This window comes from Mytilus edulis, chromosome 2 (genome assembly GCF_963676685.1).
Source record: "Mytilus edulis chromosome 2, xbMytEdul2.2, whole genome shotgun sequence".
In the NCBI taxonomy this organism is placed as follows: domain Eukaryota; kingdom Metazoa; phylum Mollusca; class Bivalvia; order Mytilida; family Mytilidae; genus Mytilus; species Mytilus edulis.
Window position 1 is genome coordinate 31,470,621 of NC_092345.1, and position 22,800 is coordinate 31,493,420.

The 22,800-nt window shown below is 31.9% G+C and overlaps 1 protein-coding gene across 1 annotated transcript in view; it reads right to left on the reverse strand.

The window, feature by feature from the left end:
- Positions 1–22,800, reverse strand: part of LOC139510808 (repetitive organellar protein-like) — an 88,791-nt gene that overhangs the window by 63,963 nt on the left and 2,028 nt on the right. Inside the window, exons 2-4 of the mRNA XM_071297339.1 lie at positions 7,460–7,606; positions 5,499–5,638; positions 3,175–3,263 (exon numbers count right to left, since the gene is read on the reverse strand). Coding sequence (XP_071153440.1) covers positions 3,175–3,263; positions 5,499–5,638; positions 7,460–7,606 — 376 coding nt within the window. The remainder of the gene's footprint in view (positions 1–3,174; positions 3,264–5,498; positions 5,639–7,459; positions 7,607–22,800) is intronic.

Below are 22,800 nucleotides of genomic sequence, written 5' to 3' on the forward strand. Positions count from 1 at the left end.
TTTAATACAGGCCTACATTTTACTTAGACTTTTCCTGAAATAAATTTTAGGGAGGTTGACAAATTGTTATTTATTATTGTATGAAAAACTGCTATGAAATACATTCACATCACTACTACAATCATTCCATAAATTACTTTGGGAGTTTAATAAAAAAAAAACAACAATTTTTGCATTCTTGTGGAAAATATTTCATTGATCATCATGGAAGTTAGAAGTTTTAAAAGCCTAGTACATGTGTGTCACTACAGGTCTTAACATAACAGCATCATTATATATTTGTACCAAAGAATTTTAAAAATTAGCAGTAATCTATGAAAACAATGAGAAGAAAAGTTTTAAGCACAATTTCACATATTTGATATCACAATTCTGATTTTTTAATTATGTTTATTCTTCTGTTTGTTGCTGGAAATAGATAAATTCCAACTGGGGTATTTTATCAGAAAATACTTGAAATCATATTTATAATTTAACATTACATTTTGTTGCTCTGACTCCCAGGGTTCGACATTAAAGGTAGCCTGATTGCCCAGGACAAATAAAAGTCGTCATCGGGCAAGTAAAAGCTGAAGTGTACTTGTCCAATGGACAAGTGAAAAATAAAAGTAATTAACAGTGAAATACTGAATAAAGTCTTAATGTTAATTCTCCTTAAAATCAATAATGCGCAATATCAATCAACTTGACCGTTTCGAAAATTCAAAGTATTGTTTAGTATTTTCCCTTTGTTATTAATATAAACATTATAAAGATATTGTCCAATCAGAGTATGATTATTCAATGACACATTCATTAATGAACCAATCGAATTAGACCTTGCTATTTTAGGAACATTAAGTTGAGCACATTTCATCAGACCGGATATTTACCTGATGACAGTAAACCCAGAACAAAGACAGATATGTGAACTTCTAGTAAAATTAAGTTTCAACAGTTCTTTCCTCATTATTAGTACTTTAAAATACTTGTGCTGAATGTAGAATAATGAAATACATGTAAATTATTTTTTTATTTTTTTTGGAAAATTCAAGGACATCATTTAATAAAATGAGGGTCACACCTGTGCACATGCACACACTTGTAGTAGTTCCACAAACGGGATTCTGTTGGTTTTTTCTTTTAAACATTTTTTAAAATTGTCGTCTTCAATACATTTTTGCTAACATCATGAACATTATGAAAATTTAAGCATGTTGAGAAAAGTACTTCAGCAATTCCCTTAGCTATACATTTGTATTTACCCGATTTATAATTTTATATCAACAAATAGCTGTTTAAAATTTATGTAGTAAGTTATATTTGGACAAGTGTTTTGTTCTATCGGACAAGTAAGTTTTCATGGGCACTTGCCCGAGGCGCAAGTTGTTAGAAAAGTTAATGTCGAACCCTGACTCCATATAAACATGAAGGCTACAGCAGGTTAAAACAAGTAATACTGTGTTTGCAAGCAAGACACAAAAGTCACCAAAACCAGCAATATGGTTGCTCTCAGCCAAAATCTGAAGCTGCCATGAAATTCGGAAAGCCATGTTTATCAAAGAAATCAATTTTCATTCAAATCTGTAAATTTTCATATTTAGGCAGGAAAACCAGTCACTATGGCAACCAGCGACGTATTGTTCTCCCCTTTTTGTGCATAATATTATTAAGTATGTTAAACTCTACCAGTGTACTAATTTTAAAGTTTCTGAGATATAGCAATGTCCTATTTATTGACCTTTCCCCCTTTTCCGTCAATTTTTTTTGTTACATGCACCCCTCCTGGGCAAGTCCAAACTACTAATTAAGTTTCATTTGAATCCCTTCAGCCATTTTCGAGTTTTTATGTTAAGAGGAAGAATAATAACTAGAATTGCCATTGCGAGCAATAGCTGATGTAAGAAACCCATATACCAAATTTCATTGAAATCGGAGCATGTTGAAATTTTGACGTGTTTTGGTGGCCATTTTGAAATTTTTTAAACTTTAGATTTTCCAAACATCCTACCAAGTTTCAAAGTGAATGCAGACTACACGAATGAACTTTATTTTTACAGGACATTCTGTCTGGTAAGCATCCTAGCTTTACCAGACCGAATGAAATTTTACCAGACCAATTGTTTTTACATCTAATTGTATATTATCCGACAAAAAATAAGAAACATATGACTTTGTTGTGTCCTACTCTTCCCAAAAAATGCACAAAAACAAAATGATGTAACAAGAGGGTATATTGTTATGAAAGTTGTGCACAATTGCTTGAATGCATTTAAGTGAAGAGTAATGTCCCATTTTATTGGATTTTGACAATGTTTGTGAACTAAACATAATTTAGAGTTTCTGTATAAAATATTATTTCCTGTTTCTTTTTTATTTTTTCATATATCTTTTGGTTTTCAATTCTAGCATTTATATTTCATAGCTGAATTTTGTGATCTGCTTGGATTTTTATTCATTTATTGTAATTAATTGCCAAACCCGGAATTATCCTTATCCCTTCCCAGAATCTGATCCAGTTTTATTTACCTTTCCAGTTGTGCCAATGATAGCAGCCATTGTTGTTTTGGACAGTCAGATCTGTTTTTACCCAGATTTACACATTACTGGTTGGCGATTTTCGGCATAAAGCTAGCAGTTGAACAAAATAAACATCGCTGTGATGAATAATAAAGATGAAAATGAATTTGAGATCGTTTGGCAATTTTGCTAGAATGTTAGAAAAATCCATGAAAAAAAAACCCGGACATTCGGACCGGAATTCAACAAAATTTTACCAGATCCATTATTCACCGTATTTGTCCGACGTATTTCGTGTAGTCTGGAATGGCCTGCACATCTCGGAGATCTCGATGGGACAAGTTCATGCATAAAGAACAGAGGAAAAAAATAATGAGAAACGAAACAAAAACAATAAGTCTCCCAACGAACTTCATTCGGGACACTTAATAAACAAAAAGAATAATAAGAAACTGAACAAAAACAGTAAGTCATGACCACTTCGTGATCGGGCACTTAATAATAAGAAACCGAACAAAAACAATAAGTCCCCCAACTTCGTGGTCGGGGACTTGATAAAAAGAAACGAAGCAAAAACAAAAGTTGCAAAACTTTGTTTTGGTGACTTAACTATAAACTTGTATATGGAAGACCAATGACTTAATATTGTAAAAGTAACCACAAAAAAATATATACCCTCTTGTGCTAATGTTGTCAGTTGGTTAGGTTGTTTTATCAGCGAGACTCTGTAAAAGTAATTTCTCCAGAAAATATCTTCTTTAACTCTGTAAAAAAGATATAATTAAATAATGTGAATTCATTTCTATTTGTTGGTGACAAGATTCATGGTCCTCCTGACAAAATTCAGTTTTCCCGTTAATCTCTTTGAAACAATTGGTTTCTGTTAATACAATATTGATAACGCTGTGATCATATTTCAATTCGTATTTTTTATTTATTTTTTTAAATTTGTTGACACTCGAGATATTACCTTTCTATTTTCATATCTGAAATTTTTATGAAAATAGCCGGTGTTTTTATTATAAATATGTTTTACGAATTGTAAAGTTTTACACCAGTCATGATCAGCTGTCTTTACTTTTTCGTCGTACTTCCAGTCATTCTAAAAGCTTGTACAGTCCGCAAGATTTTGTATATCGATGTTTCCAAACTAGATTATTTAAATTGGAATCCGGGAAATGACTGACATAAAAAATAAAACAAAAAATAGATCAAAAAGACTAAATCTTGTTTTGATTATACATGTATGTAAATCGATTAAATTTCTATTCTGGTAAATAATGGATTTCGATCAAGAGCATCAGAAATAACGGACAATACTTTCAATCATTCCACATCAAATTTAATCATGAATGGATTTTCCCAGGGTCGGTCAGAAAGGTCATCTGTGTTTACTGTTTATACGATATTTCCCGCCAAATAAAAATCTTGTGCATTGGACAAAATCGATCTTTAATATCTTTTTATATTGGCATTCAATATTATTGTGAGTGAAGTCAAATTAAAGTTCAACCACGTGCACCCGCTGTTGATCACGAATATGTGTATCATGGAATTGTCTTTACACAGCAAATATTTTTTTAGATTGCTGTAAATAAAATATATAAAATACAAGTTTCCAAGTTTACATGGATTGTCCGTAAATGAATATTATGCAATTAAGTTCAGGAATTCGGGATCTGTGAATTCTTTTTTCAAGATGTCGGGAAGTCAGGATTTTAATTTATTTAAATTTGGGACCTTCAGACCGTGTTTTTAATGCAGGGATTTCGAGAACTGGACCCCTCCTACCCCCACCAAATGCAGCTCCATTATACTGATTTAGCATAATGAACAAACACGGAAATATTAAAATAAACTGTATATGCCCGGGAAGAATCAATATCTTCTTCTAGTTTTATTATTTGCGTTCCGTATTTTAGTTATACATCTCCAACTTTCGGACAATATTTGTTTGCAGTAAAAAGTAAAAACTACAAAGAATCATCAAGCTACTAATAAGGGAGCTACTATTTGATTTTTATGGGGGGCTAGGATGAAAAATTTTGTCCTGCATTTTTTTTTAGCTGTAATCTCTGTCCTGCCTTTTTATTTTTCACTCTGTTCGGTCCTGCCTTTTATTATTAGTTTTTCCTGACTTTTTTTTACCTCAATTGTCGTCCTGACTTTTTTTTTTTGCAAGTGTCTCATCCTGCCTTTTTTTTTTACTCAAAACTCCTGTCCTGCCTATTTTTTTCAAATTTCATCCTAGCCCCCCCCCCCCCCCCCCCCCCATAAAAATCAAATGGTAGCTCCCTAATATACAATAAAGTATTGCTCACTGTAATTATTTTTATCTCGTAACTGACCCAACGCAGACTGAATATTAAATACAAATTATAGAAATATTTTGCATGTGACCTCGTGAAACTTAAACGTATGCAGCATCACTTGAGACAGCATTCTGCTAAACAATGGATTTACGTGGAAAATAAATCAGTAAAACAAAAATAACCTTCAGCTTCAAGAAATAGGAATACATGTAAAAATAAATATGTTTAAAATTTTATGCCAACAAATAAGAAAAAGATACACAAAAAAAACAACGAAAAGGAACATAAAATAAAAAAAATAATTTTGAGGAACAAAGAAAATAAATAGCAGTTGAAATATAAAAAAATATGATTAAAAAAAAATAGGCTATTTTTATTAAAACAAAGTTCTCTCCAGTAATTCACCTGTAAAAATATTTTATGTCAAATAGGATGTAGAACTAATATAATCAATAAAGTGACTAAGGTTAAAATTACAGGTAACCTGTTTCTGAAATCAGTGAACCGTAATTCTAGCAGCACGGATTAAGATGAAAGGACAAATGTATTACCATTCACACCTGGATCTGTTGATTAATGACCATACTACCTACCATAAAAATGTCCGATTATTCATATCCAACTAGACGGATTAAGGCATCCATAAAAATAAGTCCCTACCCGTACTGTACGATGAAATAAACTTACTGTTTGGGAACAAGTTCAAATCTCATTTTTCGTAAATAAGGATCTTCCTGTGATGTTGCCATAGCAACTGGAAAGGAAGCATCAAAGTCAAACTGAAACTGGACACCAGCAGGGGGATTTCTCACAAAGTTTCTTTTGTCCTACAATAAAACAAGAACAGAAGACTGATTCATCAAAAAAAATGTTCAGCTCGCTTTTTAAGAATACATGGAATATATTCTAAAAGACAACAATCCACAACTTCAATAGAATCGTAATAAAAATTAGAAAAACAGACTGATATGAAAAAGAAATATCAAAAGTTTATGTTGAGCCTCCTTGTACATTTACATTTATTATAAATCATTGTTGAGGGCCAAACAATAACCTGTACACGAGTTCTACTACACCATGTACACCATACCTGCAATTTTTTTTTATGAATTTTAATCAGATTTAGGTTTAAAAACATTGGAGACAAACAAATCAACACATCAATACATGTTAAGAAAGATAATTAAAAATATTTCTTTGAAAAACTGTCAAGACAGTTGAAGACACCATACATGTACAAAATGAACATGCAGACATGCATTGACTTGTAATCTTTATTTCTATAAAAATAGCATGTTTCAGCTAAAGAAATTCCAAAAAACTATGTACAGCATGTATTGTGGATATATTGTAAATGAGAGTCATTATCTATTTAATTTAAACAAGCATTCTGAGCGTATAAAAAACAATACATAGTCCCCTACAAGCTGGGGCGCAGCTTGATATGACGGCAAAGGTCGAATCCTAAACAGTAGGGGCAAGTATGGACTCTTTGTCAGACTAATATTTAAAAACAACACATGAATCATCAAAAATCTGTATATCAAATCAATATCTATAAGCAACATGAAAAAAAGTTCTTAAAACTGATTATGTGCGTGAATATTCCAAGTCCAAGGACCCATAACTCTGCAAAATATCAGACCAGAACCAAAATGGAACTTGATAGGTAACTGGTCATGATGAAATTATATACTGAATATCAAATCAATGTCTTCAAGCATCACGAAAAAAAAGTGCAGAAAACCGATTATTTGCGTGAATTTTTAAGGTCCAAGGACCATAACTCTGCCAATAAATCATCCGACCTGAACAAAATTTGAACTTGATCTGTTTCTGGTCATGATAAAACTATATACGAAATATCAAATCAATATCTTCAAGCACGATGAAAAAAAGACTTTCATCTGTGGCGACATAACATTTTTTTGCAATTTCTGAATTTAAGGTAATTGGATCAATAATATTGTTTATACCAGCACAACTTTTTGACACTGGGATTATTATGGCAGTAAAAGAATAAGATCATAGAGAAACACACACACAAGCAATAACAATATTTAATGAACTTCCGTGAATATCTATCTGATTATTTAAAATCTATCTAATCATATCACATGCATCCTTTATTTATATTAGGAAAAGTATAGATTATCATTGGAGATCTTTATAACCATACATTGATATGCTTGCGTTAAGATTGAAATTAGATATATAGAGTTGACCGCTGATAATGTTTATACCTGGTTTGTATTTTTGCAATGCAACATCAGTGATGATGGCATTTACATGTATCCAACTTATGATGTCAAACAACAATGATTTTTCATATCAGCATACTGAAATAATCATGACTTTAACATCGAAGAAAAAAGCCTAAACTAATGACAAGGCCTAAAATTTTTTTACCTGTTTCCGCCTACCCTACGGACCTTAATTTTTGTGCCTGCCTTAAAGTTTTTTTGCCAATTTTTTTACAAGTACTATTTAAGTCTGTATATGTCTTCAACACAAACCAGTCAAAAACTTTTGAAAAAATAAAAAAGTTTGCCTACATGTACCTTGCAACCCTAGTTTTTTAGAGCATGTTAGCGGAAACAGAGGTATTTTTTTTCTTGGTCCAATTTAAGATAAGAAGTAACACATACTGTAGACAATGCAAGGATTTGTTTTTTCATAGTCTCCTCTTCATTATAACCAACCCAGGGTGGTACAGCTGTTTTGGATCTCTTGCCTTGTTCCTTCTTCTCTGTAGCAAACTTCTCCTGTTCCTTTGCAAAATCTCCCATGATGGTCTACAACACAGAATTTGTAAATACATATATATGTATCGGTGTATGTTTATTTTGCATCATTGTAAGTACATGTACTGAGTATTACATAATTACCTTATGTACATATAAAGATAGAGGATGTGGTATGATTGTCAATTAGACAGTCATCCACCAAAGTCAAAATTACAATTGATTTATCATCTACAATGGGAAACCCCCATACCGTAAACAAAGCTTTGTAAAAGGCCCCAAAATAAAATAAAATGTGAAACTATTCACAAGAGACGATAAACAGCCTATTTTTAATAAAAACGCAAAACAAATAACAATTAAAACAAAAAGACAACAACAACCATTGGACTTCAGGCTCCTGACTTGGGACAGGCACATAAAGTGTGTGGTGGGGTGCATGTTTGTGAGCGCTCAACAACTACAATGCCGACGACAGCATCATACCATAACAGGGGTTGAAATAAGCGCTGGTCCGGTACCAGTAGAATTTACGTCGGACCAGTAGATTTTGTCAGCTGGTGGTCCGGCTGACCAGTTGAAATTTGTCGATAAAAATCTCTGATTGCATCGCAATGTCAGTTTGTTTACAAAACAAATTACCTGAGAAATCAATTACACGGTATTGGTACTGGGGGTATTACAATTGATCAAATTCATCAATATCTCGAGTGAGCGTCCTCATAACAACAAAAAATGTGAAATTTATTGGAAGCGGTTAAACCGCCGAAAAAAAATAATTAAAATATAATGACAAAGAAAAGGAGGATAGAAATAAAGTATAATATGACAATTGACAAAAGAAAATAAAAATATCAAAAGTCCTGGGAAAGATCGTCAATGGCTCAATAATATCGTCGATCGCAATGTTATGAATAGTACAACATGTGCAAAATCTGCAGTGACAAACCTTGATAAAAAAAGTATTTTTGTAACTTGATCTTAAGTTTTAAATTAGATTCTGTACTAGTACTTGCTCATGCAAATTCTGAGCAACATAAAAAAAGCTACAGGAATAAAGGAGAGGAAAGGCAGGGAAAATCATTTAAACTTTGAATAAAAAAAAATCAGAAAAGCTGGTGCCACTGACTTTGTGATATTGAGTTATTCTTTAGTTACATTTCCAGCACATTCTGCTAATGCAGAACCTTAAGGGACTTTTCAAGATCAAAATTACGTTCAAGTTTTTTTTTCGGATTTATTATTGATTATGTTTGACACTGAAGATATAGGATCATTTGATACACTGCCAGCTGGAACATTTCTGGACAGAGCTCCAGACAACCGAGCTTGGTACCCTATGGTCGTCGTGAAGTTAGTGATGATGTTGAAGACACTATTAACATTTTTACAGTTATTGATCCTAATCTTTATAAAGAATATCATTAACTTGATCAGAATCAGGATCAAAATTTCTTTGATAAATGTATAATGTTATGTAATCAACAGCATGCAAATAAAAGTAAGCATTTGTAATTTATTTTGGAGTTTGTCAAATTTATGTCATTTTTGCAGGACCAGTAGAATTTTCAGTGCACTGGTCCGGCTGGCCAGTACACAAAAAAGCTTAAATTCGACCCCTGCATAATATGACCGCAATTTTTTGCAGTCATATAAAACAGTGGCCTTATTGTGTGACAGCCAGAATTGAATGAATCCAAAATTTGAGTGACAAAGGAGTTTAGTGGTGAAATTTATGACACAATATCCTTTATGATGTTCATACCAAACTTGTATGAATCCAAAATTTAAGTGACCCAGCAGTTTACTGGTAAAATTTATGTGACACAATATCCTTTTTTGATGTGACTGCCAGACTTCTATGAATCCAAATTTTAAGTGACCCAGCTGTATACTCTCAAAATTTATATGACACAAAATGCAATATCTCATTTATTGTGTGACCACCAGACTTCTATGAATCCAAAATTTAAGTGACCCAGCCGTTTACTGGTAAAATTTATGTGACATACATGTATAATCCATTTTTTGTGTGACTACCAAACTTGTATGAATCCAAAATTTAAGTTACCCAGCAGTTTACTGGAAAAATTTATGTGACACAATATCCATTTTTTTGTTTGAACACCAAACTTGTATGAACCCAAAATTTAAGTTACCCAGCAGTTTACTGGTAAAATTTATTTGACACAAAATATCCATTTTTTATGTGACCACCAGACTTTTATGAATCCAAATTTTAAGTGACACAATAACTATTTATTGTATGACCACCAGACTTGTATGAATCCAAAATTTAAGTGGCCCTACAGTAAAATTTAAGTGACATGATTCCATTTTTTAAAATGAATGTGACCACCAGATCTGTATGAATCCAAAATTGAAATTCTCTTCACTGGTTAAATTTATCTGTAACAATATCCTTTTACTAGGCGACCACAAGATTTAAGTGACTCATATGATATCCTCGATATTTTCTTGAAATATAAATATTCCCAACAATCTTACAGCTTTTACATTAATGCTAGCATGACAAATCTTTGTTTGTATCAATGTTTGCTCAAGCATTGCAAATAAGATAGGCGGGGCTTCAGCTTTTATACACCATACTTCAATTTTATTTGACGTTACGTTTGAGGTTTAGGACACTAAATTTTAAAACATCACATGAGAAATATTCTCACATGTTTCCTTACCTGTAAATATACAATACAGGCAGGATTCTATTTCGTCAAAATCATCTCCCCAGTTCATTTTCACAATTGTAGAAATGGAAGTCAAAAAAAAATTTTTTTCTCTTAAATATGCATTTTCATCATCCAACTTAAAAGACTGTTGTCAAGTACTGTTAGTAAAAACAAGAACTATCTTTAAAAAAGATATCTGACGTATTTAAATTTGAGTACCGGTATATGTTTAAAACTATCATTTCGATAACCTTCAGAAGCACAATGACTTAATGATGCAGGACCTCTTTAATAAAATCTCCATCTGAATGTAACTACAAGAAATTCTTTACTAAGTCTGGTTATATTAAGACAATAATATATAAGAATATTGTGATGACACCTAAAAAATTTATTTGTCAAAAATCCAGTGCAAATAACAAGAAACAAATATACATTTACTACTGTTTACATTAAACTTAATTCATGTTTAACAAAGCTAGAAACTATTGGTAGTATAAGTAGTATCTTTCTGTTTACATTCACCAAAACCCCTCGGAAATCTCCCATGCGTAGGTGCGTTCTAAAAGTCATGTACAGTGAAACCTGACTAAACCAACCCTGAATAAACCGGACACCTGTCTAAACCAAACTTGTTCTGAAGACCAATCATATCACATTTTATGCATTGTGAACCTGATTAAACCGAATACCTGCCAAAACCGAACAAAATCTGAAGTCCCGAAGAGGTTCGGTTTAGACAGGTTTCACTGTACGTTCGTACAACAAAGTTTACATTAAAAATTATATAATTGTCCTGAATAAACAGCTGTCATGGATGCAAAGAGCTATTGGAGAAAAAAATATTTTAATAAAAATATAAATCTTTGTAAGATCTAGTTCAAATATTTATAGTTTTTAACTTGCTTTCCATCACTATATAATTTTCGAGACGTTTTTTCAAACACAACCAAATCACTCACCATGACAGCATTTAGTCCAATCACAGAAAGGATTTTCGAGTATGCGTATTCTGTTGCCATAGTTAAGCGTCCTTAAGTTCAAAGGGCACAAACCGAAACTATACCCACTACGTCGGAAAAATAGCTATTTGAACACACCTACTCTGATTTTGTGATTCATTAGATAGGTATTTTATTTGACCCATATATTTCATCATTTAGTACTGTGATTTTTTTATGTTATAAAGTAAACCCCCGTAGCTTTGCTATATAAAAATGATAGAATATGAAGCGATATGATGTATCAAATACTCTTGCTTTGTACGTTTTGAAGACAAAATATTCATCTCAAACACATCCAAACATAAAAAGGTGCACTCAATTTTCTCTTTCGATACCCATTTTTTAAAATATTTTCTTTAGTCACATAATGGAAGGGTAGACACGGATATAACTGAACTTATAGAATGATATGTTCTACATCCGTGGTAATTTTAAAAAAAGGGAGGTTATGCATTTTCTTTATCCAACTTGATAGATACCCATGTCGTCGACTTAAGGAGGCTCCTGGGTACAAAAATTTTAGCAAAAAATTAAACCTTTATTTTTTCATTACAAATTTTATTTATTACACTATTAGTTGTTACTTTATGATATGGTAGAAAAAACAACCCCAAAAAAAGATTTGGTTTGACCACAGATGACTTTAAAACTTTAAAAAGCTCCAAATTATCTCCCTTTGGTGCTAAATGCCATTTTTTGGCCTTAAATTTGAAATATCTTTTTAACTCATCAGTGACCTATATTTTTTATTATTGTTTTCAAATAAGCTGTACATAAACTAAATTATTGTAAAATTTAAGCGATTTCTTATATTAGGTTATTTTTTTATTCCGATATTTCCTCTTTTTCTCCTATTAGTTCAACAGAAAAAAAGGACATTAACAAAAATGTATGCTTTTTCCAGAGGCAGATTTTAGCTTAAATGAATGGTGACCCCATTTTTTTATTTCATTTTTCTTTTAAGTATACGATAAAGTTCATTTATGAAAAAATATAGCGAAATCCTATATTAGAAAAAAAAATCATTTATACCCAGGAGCCCCCTTAATATCTAATTGTTCTGCTTAACTATGTAATAGATAAATTAAAAACTAATGCAAATGTTTTTTTTTTTTTTTTTAAATAAAACACTTTGTATTTGAGAAGAAAACTTATTTTAAGTTTCTATTAACTTTTTAATGAGCTTCGATTCTTTTTTATTCTATTTCAACCGGGTTTTCGCCTTAATATTTCGTCAATGAAAGAAAAATAGAAGCCCCGCCTATCTTAATTGCCATGCATGAGCATGAGCAAACATTGATACAAAAAAAAAAAAAAAAAGCCAAACAAAAATTTGCATTAATGTAAAAGCTGTAAGGTAATTTGAATTCATGGCGAAACTCCTAGGCCTTTTTTGTGTTTCCAATTACAGAGTAACATAGAGGATGGTCGGTATGTCAATTTTTTTTGCTTGCCGAAATCCTGAATTTTTTCCCTTTTTTTCAAATTTTGTTGTTTTTGGCTTGAAAAAGGTTTTTCCACCTTCATTTTACCACAATTAGAATTTTTTATAGCATAAATTTAAAAACTTGGTTAGTCCTTATAGTAAAAGACAACATTGTATGTTTGATGAAATTTGGGTGATAACACAAGGTAGGGTCAGTCTGGTAACCGTAAACACCTTTTTGGGGCCTCAGGACTAAACAGCTTTACAAACCCCAGAAATCAACCTGATAAAAAAAAAAAAAATAGAAAGTGCACAACTTCATTCCCTGCAGAACAATCTGTGCAAGTTTGTTAAATTTTGTCAAGGCATTAAGGAGGACGAGCAGATAAGAGAAGTGTGATGACGACGCAAGTGAACCCATTATGTAGCCCTGCTTAAGCAGCAGGCGTCAAAAGTATCGTCTCTTTAGAAATCAAATAAAACAAGTTGTACAGAGATCACGATAAAATTGCCCTCTCAGGCGTGACATAACTTATCTACAAGTGAAATTATCGGAAACATGTCCAACAATTAATATAATCAAACTATAGCTGGACTTATGGTCATAGCTCTAACCTTAACGCTAACCAAACCCTTACTCTTGTGTATAACCAATACATTTTATAGTGATGGCAGAAACAATGTACAAATGTAGATAAGAATATTGAACTGAAATGCTAAATGATTGTTAACTTACCCTTTATTCACGACTGAAATCACAACCGACATAGATCAAAAATAAAATAACTAACAAAACATTGAAAAAGAAAGAACAAACTAAAAACAAAAAAAGATGAGCAGGGAAAAAATATATAAAAGCTTTAAGCAATAGTTGTGCAAGAAAATGAAAAAAAACTGTCAAAAAAATTTGTTTTTCCATTACAAATAATTCAAATAATCAAAAGAAGAATAGACTACTTAAGCTCTCAACATAAACCTGTAAATTTCGAAATTATTCATCTGGCATAAAATCAAAAAAACTCTTAACTGATGAAAAGAAAAAAATGCAATGTAAGGAAAACCATTAACTGAAAATTCTAATATATCAAAACGCAAGTCTGTACAAAATGCTGCCGCTTGGCTAAACTCAAAATCAGAATAAAAAGCTATGAAAGAACAAGGAAAATGATTCAAAAATAAAGATGCCATCAACGTCTTTAGTCTCCTTGGCAGCCTATAAAAAAAGAAAAGATAAACGCAAAATGAAAAGACAGAAGGATGATGAATAAATAAGAAAATAAAAAAAAACATCTAAAAACAGACAGTTTATTCCTATTAACAAGGATTCATTAAAGTCCTTCAGTCTATTCCAACGTATGAAATACATAATAGTGAAAAGAACAGCAATTCCTGTAATCAGCATAAGCAGAACAAGAACAGTCATATCCATGTTATCCTCCATCTTGAACTAGAAGTCAATGCATGTCACATAGCTTATGGTATATTTTTGTGTTCATGCAGATCTTTGAAAAATTTAGCCATCACATAAAAACTTGGACCATGTCATAGGCTGATTTGTAGTTCATCAAAGGAAAAAAAAAATGGTTTACCCCAAAACCACCAGGTCAACAGTGACAGACCATCATTTCTTTTAACAAATAAAAAAAAATTATTACTGGGCCAGGACCAATTATAGCCAAGTTTTTTTTTGGTAATGCATAACAAAAACTGAGCCAATAAATAGTACATACATACATTCATAATAAACTGTTAACACAGAGATATGTCTTGCCTTTTTGTAATTTTAATAATTAATGCAAATTTTGAAATTAAAATAGTAATACTTTAACATGTAAGTTATGTAAATATTCAAAGTCAATGAACCATGACTGAAGGTACATGGCTAAACAATCTCCATGAAAATGAGATGTGCCAATTCTAATACAACTGCATACCAAATACCATAATGCATTGACTTATCATAAGTCGTTTCTTTTAAACAAACCTAAACACAAATATTAACTTGTAAACTATGTAAAAGTGTCAAAGTCAATGAATCATGATGAGGGGGTGGGGCTATATAATCTCCATGGAAACGAGATTTGCAAATGTCAATAAATTTGCATACCAAATATCATTGACTTAACATTAGCTGTTCATCTTGAACTGACCTAACCACAAACTAATACATGTAAACTAAGCAAACGTTTCCAAGTCAATAAACCCTGACTGAGGGGGCAGGGCCAAATATTCTCCATGGAAATGAGATATGCCAATGCTTATACACCTGCATACTAAATATCATTGACCTACCACTAGTGGTTCCCCATAAACTGATCTAATCACAAACTAATACATGTAAAGTAAGCAAACCATTCAGGAAGTACACCACTAATTCATGGTCCCATTGCTTTCTATGTTAAATTCCTCCGTTTCAAGCAGGCACACCTCTTTTATTTTAAGTTCAAATAAAGTGGCAATCATTGCATTTCAAAGCAACACTTTATGGTGTCTTGTACTGAAAAAATCAACATACCTTACATTGCATATAAGAAAGAACTGGTTCCCGGAACTTCAGATGTACCAAAACAGGTACTTCTGATCTGACAAACAGACAAAATGTACCCTCTTTTTAAAATTTGGTGCAGTTTTTTTACTATTCAAAATTAAAAGTCCAAAAGTGTTCTACAATGATCACCAGTCCTTCAGCTTTCATTTGATACCAAAAATACCTAAATATTCTACATATTTTGAAAGTTACACTCATGCGTAGGAACTATTTTGTGTTAAATATGTACTACTTTCTGGTATGTGCTTTCTGGCCGGGCCTGAATTAGTGGTGTTACACCTATAACAGAACCAAACTTGCTATATTGACTTGAGCATTACTTTATTTCATTCTATGATCTATTTCAAGCAATAAACAAGAGGCTCTCAAGAGCCTGAATCGCTCACCTGAATTTTTTTGGTTTAATCTCTCATCAATGATTATTTTGGCTTTTCAATTTATTTAAATGTTCTTTGAATCGTCCTATTTTCTTCAAAAGCAAAAAAAAATCATTTTCTCCTATGTTCTATTTTAGCCATAGGAGCTATGTTTCTTGACATACAAGGAAATGAAATATAAAATTTATACTAGATACTCTGAAACTCTGAAACTCATTTAGCCTAAGTTTGGCTGAAATTGATACAGCAGTTTCATAAGAGAAGATTTTTTAAAGTAAGTCAACATGATGAACAAATTGTGAAAAAAGTCTTTAAAGGGCAATAACTCCTAAAGAGGTCAATTGACAATTTTGGTCAAATTGACTTATTTGTAGATCTTACTTTGCTGATCATATTTGCTGTTTACAGTTTATCTTTATCTATAATAATATTCAAGATAATGACCAAAAACTGCAAAATTTCCTTAAAATTACCAATTAAGTGGCAGCAACCCAACAATTGGATGTTTGATTCATCTGAAAATTTCAGGGCTGATAGATATTGACCTAATGAACATTTTTACTCCATGTCAGATTTGCTCTTAATGCTTTCGTTTTTGAGATATAAGCCAAAAACTGCATTTGACCCCTATGTTCTATTTTAAGTAACGGCGGCCATGTTTTTTGACGGATCAAAAATCAAAGCACACACTTTGTGCAGGATAATCTAAGGAACAACCATGCTAAGTTTTAACCAAATCCATTCAGTAGTTTCAGAGGAGAAGATTTTTTAAAGTTAGCAAATATGATGAACAAATTGTGAAAAATTGTCATTAAAGGACAATAACCCCTTAAGGGGTCAATTGACAATTTTGGTCATATTAACTTATTTGTAGATCTTACTTTGCTGATCTTTTTTGCTCTTTACAGTTTATCTTTATCTATAATAATATTCAAGATAATGACGGAAAACTGCAAAATTTCCTTAAAATTACCAATTAAGTGGCAGCAACCCAACAATTGGATGTTTGATTCATCTGAAAATTTCAGGGCTGATAGATATTGACCTAATGAACATTTTTACTCCATGTCAGATTTGCTCTTAATGCTTTCGTTTTTGAGATATAAGCCAAAAACTGCATTTGACCCCTATGTTCTATTTTAAGTAACGGCGGCCATGTTTTTTGACGGATCAAAAATCAAAGCACACACTTTGTGCAGGATAATCTAAGGAACCACCATGCTAAGTTTTAACCAAATCCATTCAGTAGTTTCAGAGGAGAAGATTTTTTAAAGTTAGCAAATATGATGAACAAATTGTGAAAAATTGTCATTAAAGGACAATAACCCCTTAAGGGGTCAATTGACAATTTTGGTCATATTAACTTATTTGTAGATCTTACTTTACTGATCTTTTTTGCTCTTTACAGTTTATCTTTATCTATAATAATATTCAAGATAATGACCAAAAACTGCAAAATTTCCTTAAAATTACCAATTAAGTGGCAGCAACCCAACAATGGTTTGTTTGATTCATCTGAAAATTTCAGGGCTGATAGATCTTGACCTAATGAACATTTTTACCCCATGTCAGATTTGCTCTAAATGCTTTCGTTTTTGAGATATAAGCCAAAAACTGCATTTGACCCCTATGTTCTATTTTAAGTAACGGCGGCCATGTTTTTTGACGGATCAAAAATCGAAGCGCACATTTTGTGCAGGATATACTAAGGAACAATCATGTTAAGTTTCATTCAAATCCATTCAGTAGTTTCAGAGGAGAAGATGTTTGAAAAATTGTTAACGACGACGACGACGTCGACGACGACGACGTCGACGACGACGACGACGACGGACGCCAAGTGATGAGAAAAGCTCACATGGCCTTTTAGGCCAGGTGAGCTAAAAACATATAAAGCCTTAGTCCAAATACTATTTTATTAATTTAAAGCTCAAATTGGACTGGTAGTAACATATGGGTTATTCAAAGAAAACTGCATATGTATATTACCATTGGCCAATATATTTTTTTTATTCTCAATATCATTGTTTTATTTATTAATTTCTATTAGGAAAGCTATGTGCTTACTAATAGTCATATTTTTATCAGAGGTTCTTCATTAAATAACAATACATTAGTCCAAACTTAAGACATAAATGAGAAATTATCCCCCCTTTTTTCTTGAAATTGAAAAAAGGCTTTTTTTTTTGCATGAATTATAATTCTGTGGTAAAACATAGATTCATAAGAGCAATTTATATATCCCTCAGCTAGATAACTTGCTAAACTGGTCCAAAATTGCATGTACAGTGAGATTTAAGAATTCTTATATGAGTATATACCATTTGCCTAGATTGTAAAAGGCTACCATAAGAAAAACAAAAAAACTTGAAAAATCATGAGATTATTTTGACCAAGAGCTATTTTGTTCCATAAACAAGTCATAAAATACATGTTTTATTGATTTGAATCAGAAAAAATGCAAATATGAGAACTTGGAGTCAAGTCTTAACTGCATGCATGTTGTATGACCATAAAAGGCTAACATATTTGAGTATGCCAATTTAATAGCTTAAATTTCCCATAAGCAGGACGGTTGACCCAAAAAAGATGATTAGACATGATTACTAACATCCTATTTGATTTATTTTCATTGGAATAGGTACAACTTCTAAAAATTGGATTTCTGGTGATTCTCTGTAATAGGAAGTACACCACTAATTCATGGTCCCATTGCTTTCTATGTTAAATTCCTCCGTTTCAAGCAGGCACACCTCTTTTATTTTAAGTTCAAATAAAGTGGCAATCATTGCATTTCAAAGCAACACTTTATGGTGTCTTGTACTGAAAAAATCAACATACCTTACATTGCATATAAGAAAGAACTGGTTCCCGGAACTTCAGATGTACCAAAACAGGTACTTCTGATCTGACAAACAGACAAAATGTACCCTCTTTTTAAAATTTGGTGCAGTTTTTTTACTATTCAAAATTAAAAGTCCAAAAGTGTTCTACAATGATCACCAGTCCTTCAGCTTTCATTTGATACCAAAAATACCTAAATATTCTACATATTTTGAAAGTTACACTCATGCGTAGGAACTATTTTGTGTTAAATATGTACTACTTTCTGGTATGTGCTTTCTGGCCGGGCCTGAATTAGTGGTGTTACACCTTCAAAGTCAATAGACCATGACTGAGGGGGCGGAGCCAAATAATCTCCATGGCAATGAGATGTGGCAATGGTAATACATCTGCATACCAATTATCATGGATTCCTATTTTCAATTACTTGTTCTAAAGCTGTGCCATTCTCATGTGATTAAGAATCCCTTCTCCATTTTGACTGTGGAATTATGGGATATCTAATGTTGAGGGAAAACCTTATGAGGACATGTCCTAATATCAAAGAGATATAAATGAATCTAGAAAATCTAAAGACAGAAGACCTTTATACATGTTATATGTCAGTGCAATAAATTTCCATATAAGAAAAAAATTAACTTAGGAACTTGGGTTTAAATTATGGCCCATCGGGTAATCAGAACTACCTTAAAGTAGCCTCTTGGCTCTGTGTTTTAGCAACTACAGAAAATGTTAGCATTAACCATTGACTTACCTAAATTCAGGATCCTGGATTTATAATTTGCAATGGATAAAAATATACAAAGACATGATGACCAGCACAAAATGTGATGGTTTCTGTCAGTTCAGGCTCAGAATAGTGGAGCAAAATATAAATGTCATCAAAAGATGTATAACGAAAGTTATAGCCACTAGAGACACAAAAATTATACACTTGCAAAAAATGATCATGAGAAATCAAAATCAAAAATCCAGCAGGAATATCATAAATACAAAGTCTTGATGCCATCTAAAAAAAGTGCAGTTCGAGTCACATGGTCCTGTCAAAAATATACTTCCTGCTGCACATGCCCAGAGTATCTCACAAAAAATTACAAAGCCATGCCATTCTCATGTGATTAAGAATCCATTCTCCATTTTGACTGTGGAATTATGGGATATCTAATGTTGAGGGCAAACCTTATGAGGACATGTCCTAATATCAAAGAGATATAAATGAATCTAGAAGTTCTAAAGACAGAAGACCTTTATATGTCAGAGCCAAGACATACACATATATAATACATTGTCATAATGATGATAATCCATTGGGAAAAAGATTTCTAGCATATATATAAATATGGTTTCATATTTAATATTGAGGGGAAAATCTTATGAGGACATGTCCTAATGTCAAAGAGATATATAAACTTTATTTTGAAAGAATATTAATATGTTAAATTAAAACTGTTTGGTGTGTATCTCCTGCCATATTAGTCTTTGTTGTTTCTTAATATAGAACCAGAAATAATTTATGTAATTGGGACAAGCAAAGCAAGGTAGAACATAAAAAGATATATTTCTAAATACCTATTGTTGTAAAATAGCATTCAATCTTGTAAGTAATGTTGTAAATCTTCTAGCAAACACTATAACTGCCACTAATAGGTGAACCAAAACGAGACAAATAATGATTAACAAACATAATATAATTACAGCAGCATCCATCATATTCATGGCTGCCAAATTTAAATGAATATTGGAACATGCTCAACAGCAACTTCCTGTTGTAAGTCCTCATAAATGATGTCCTAACAAATTTTCCTCTCTCTTTAATCACTTTCACTTTCTCTTTCTTTACATTGTATAATGCAGTGTAAAGAAAGAGAATTTGTATAACACTTTACATGCTTTATAAATACTTGACTGTTTTTCATGTTTTCTCATCAAATTACATAAAAACATATAGATGCATGTACAGTCTATTCATTCAAAATATGTTGTCTATGAGCAATAAAACAGGAAAAAATCATAATGTAGCCACATGAGAAATTAAAAGTATAATTCATCCTGTTTCCAGTTTGTAAAAAGACAGCCTGACAAGTGCCACAGCCAGAAGGTATCTATAGCTTACTTGATATGCTGATACCATTCTGTTGAATAGTCTGTATTAAAATTTAAGTACATGTATGTAAACTCAGAGAAAATTGCACCAATAAATATCTTTGTTAGGCAGCAACCATTTGATTTTCTGGGGGGGGGCTATGGTTTTTTTTTCTGTGCAAACTTTTTTTTTCGCCTGTGGCGAAAAACAATATTTTTTTTTCGCGACAAGTCAAAAACAATTTTTTTTTCTCAAAATCAAAAAACAAATTATTTTTTTCTCCAAAAACTGGAAACAAACTTTTTTTTCCAAAAAAAAACATAGCCCCCCCCCCCCCCCTACAAAATCAAATGGTTGCTGCCTTAAGCAAAGTTTTAAAAAGGTTAAATGTCAGAAAACTCAAACTCACCTTTTATCTACTTTTGTGATTTGTATTTTTATAAAATCAAATTTACATATAAAGCCTTTAAATCATTTCTCTTGATATAGTTATAAACTTTTGTAGCTTCTTTGTATGAAAACAAGTACACTCTAAAATCCTCATTATAGCAGTCATAACTTGGTCCATAATCAAATTGTTTTTTGTAACAGAATGCATTTACTTCATCATATATAAGATAATATTTGGTTAAAACAAAGCCAATAGATTTTGTACATTCTGCAGATGTCATTCTCAAAATATAGAATTTTACAAAAAAAAAATTTCAAAGCATGCTTGTAGATCTGTGTATGCAGACTTCTTCTGTTATGCACTTCCTGTGACCTTGAGCTTATTGTGACTGTTGTCCTCAAAAGAATTCTCTCTTTTCATTTTTTAAGATGTCCTGTCTCTCAACAAGTTGGGGCATTATTTTCTTAAAGCACATTAATCAGCAGAATGAGGGCCCTCATGGGGTTTTTGATTATGTGATTACTTGGCCGTTTTTTAAATGATTATTTGATTATTTTTTTTACCCATTATTCTCTATCTTTCATATTTTAGCACTCCATTATCAGTCAACGATATAACTCTATAAGGTTATAAGAGAAAAATAACATACATTGTACATTTGTTATTGTGGACTAAAAAAATCGAAGAACTGTGATAACATATGTATGTTACATGTTTCAACGGGCCAATATACATCATTTGTTTTGTTAAAATGTATACAAGTTCTATTGATATTATTATTGTCTTTAAGTACATATAAAAAAGAAGATGTGGTATGATTGCCAATGAGACAACTATCCACAAGAGACTAAAATGACACAGACATTAACAACTATAGGTCACTGTACGACCTTCAACAATGAGCAAAGCCCATACCGCATAGTTAGCTATAAAAGGCCCCGATAAGACAATGTAAAACAATTCAAACAAGAATGTATACTAAACTTTAGAAAGATATAGCAGGTCAGAACAGCACAAACTGTGATGGTTTCTGTCAGTTCAGGCTCACAATAGTTAAGCAAAATATAAATGTCCTCAAAAGATGTATAACAAAAGTTATACCCACTAGAGACACAAAAATTATACACTTGCAAAAAAATTATCATGAGAAATCAAAATCAGCAGGAATATCATAAATACAATGTCTTGATGCCATCTAATGATCTAAAAAAAAGTGTGGTTTGAGTCACATGGTCCTGTCAAAAATATACTTTGTGCTGCACATGCCCAGAGTATCTCACAAAAAATAACCCTAAAATCTACAAAAGTAGGTCTGTACATTTATTGTTGGTTACCTTCAGCCAATATGCATTTTCTTTATATTTAGGTTAATGTTTAACAAACATGGACCACTGGCAAATTCTGCTAACATTAACTTAAATTTAGAAAGGAAAGGGGGAATATGTCAAAGCGACAACAACCCGACCATAGAGCAGACAACAGCCAAAGGCCACCAATGGGTCTTTGATGTAGCGAGAATCTCCCTCACCTGGAAGCGTCCTTCAGCTGGCCCCTTAAAAAATGTATACTAGTACAGTGATAATGGACGTCATACTTAACTCTGAATTATAGGGTGTTGCTAAACGGCGGAAACGGAATACGGAATGGAAAATGGAAACAGAAAGAATTAACATCTCTTCTTTTTGTTTAATTTATCTACATATTAATGTTTTATATAGGATAACACATGTTTACAAGAAAGGAAAACAGAGGAAAACATTTAAATAAAAGATTTTAAAGCAAAAAGTTTTGTTTCCAGTTTTTGGAGAAAAAAATAATTTGTTTTTGATTCTGAAAAAAAAATTGTTTGTTTCACCCTCAGCTGCCACTTAATGTAATGTTAAAA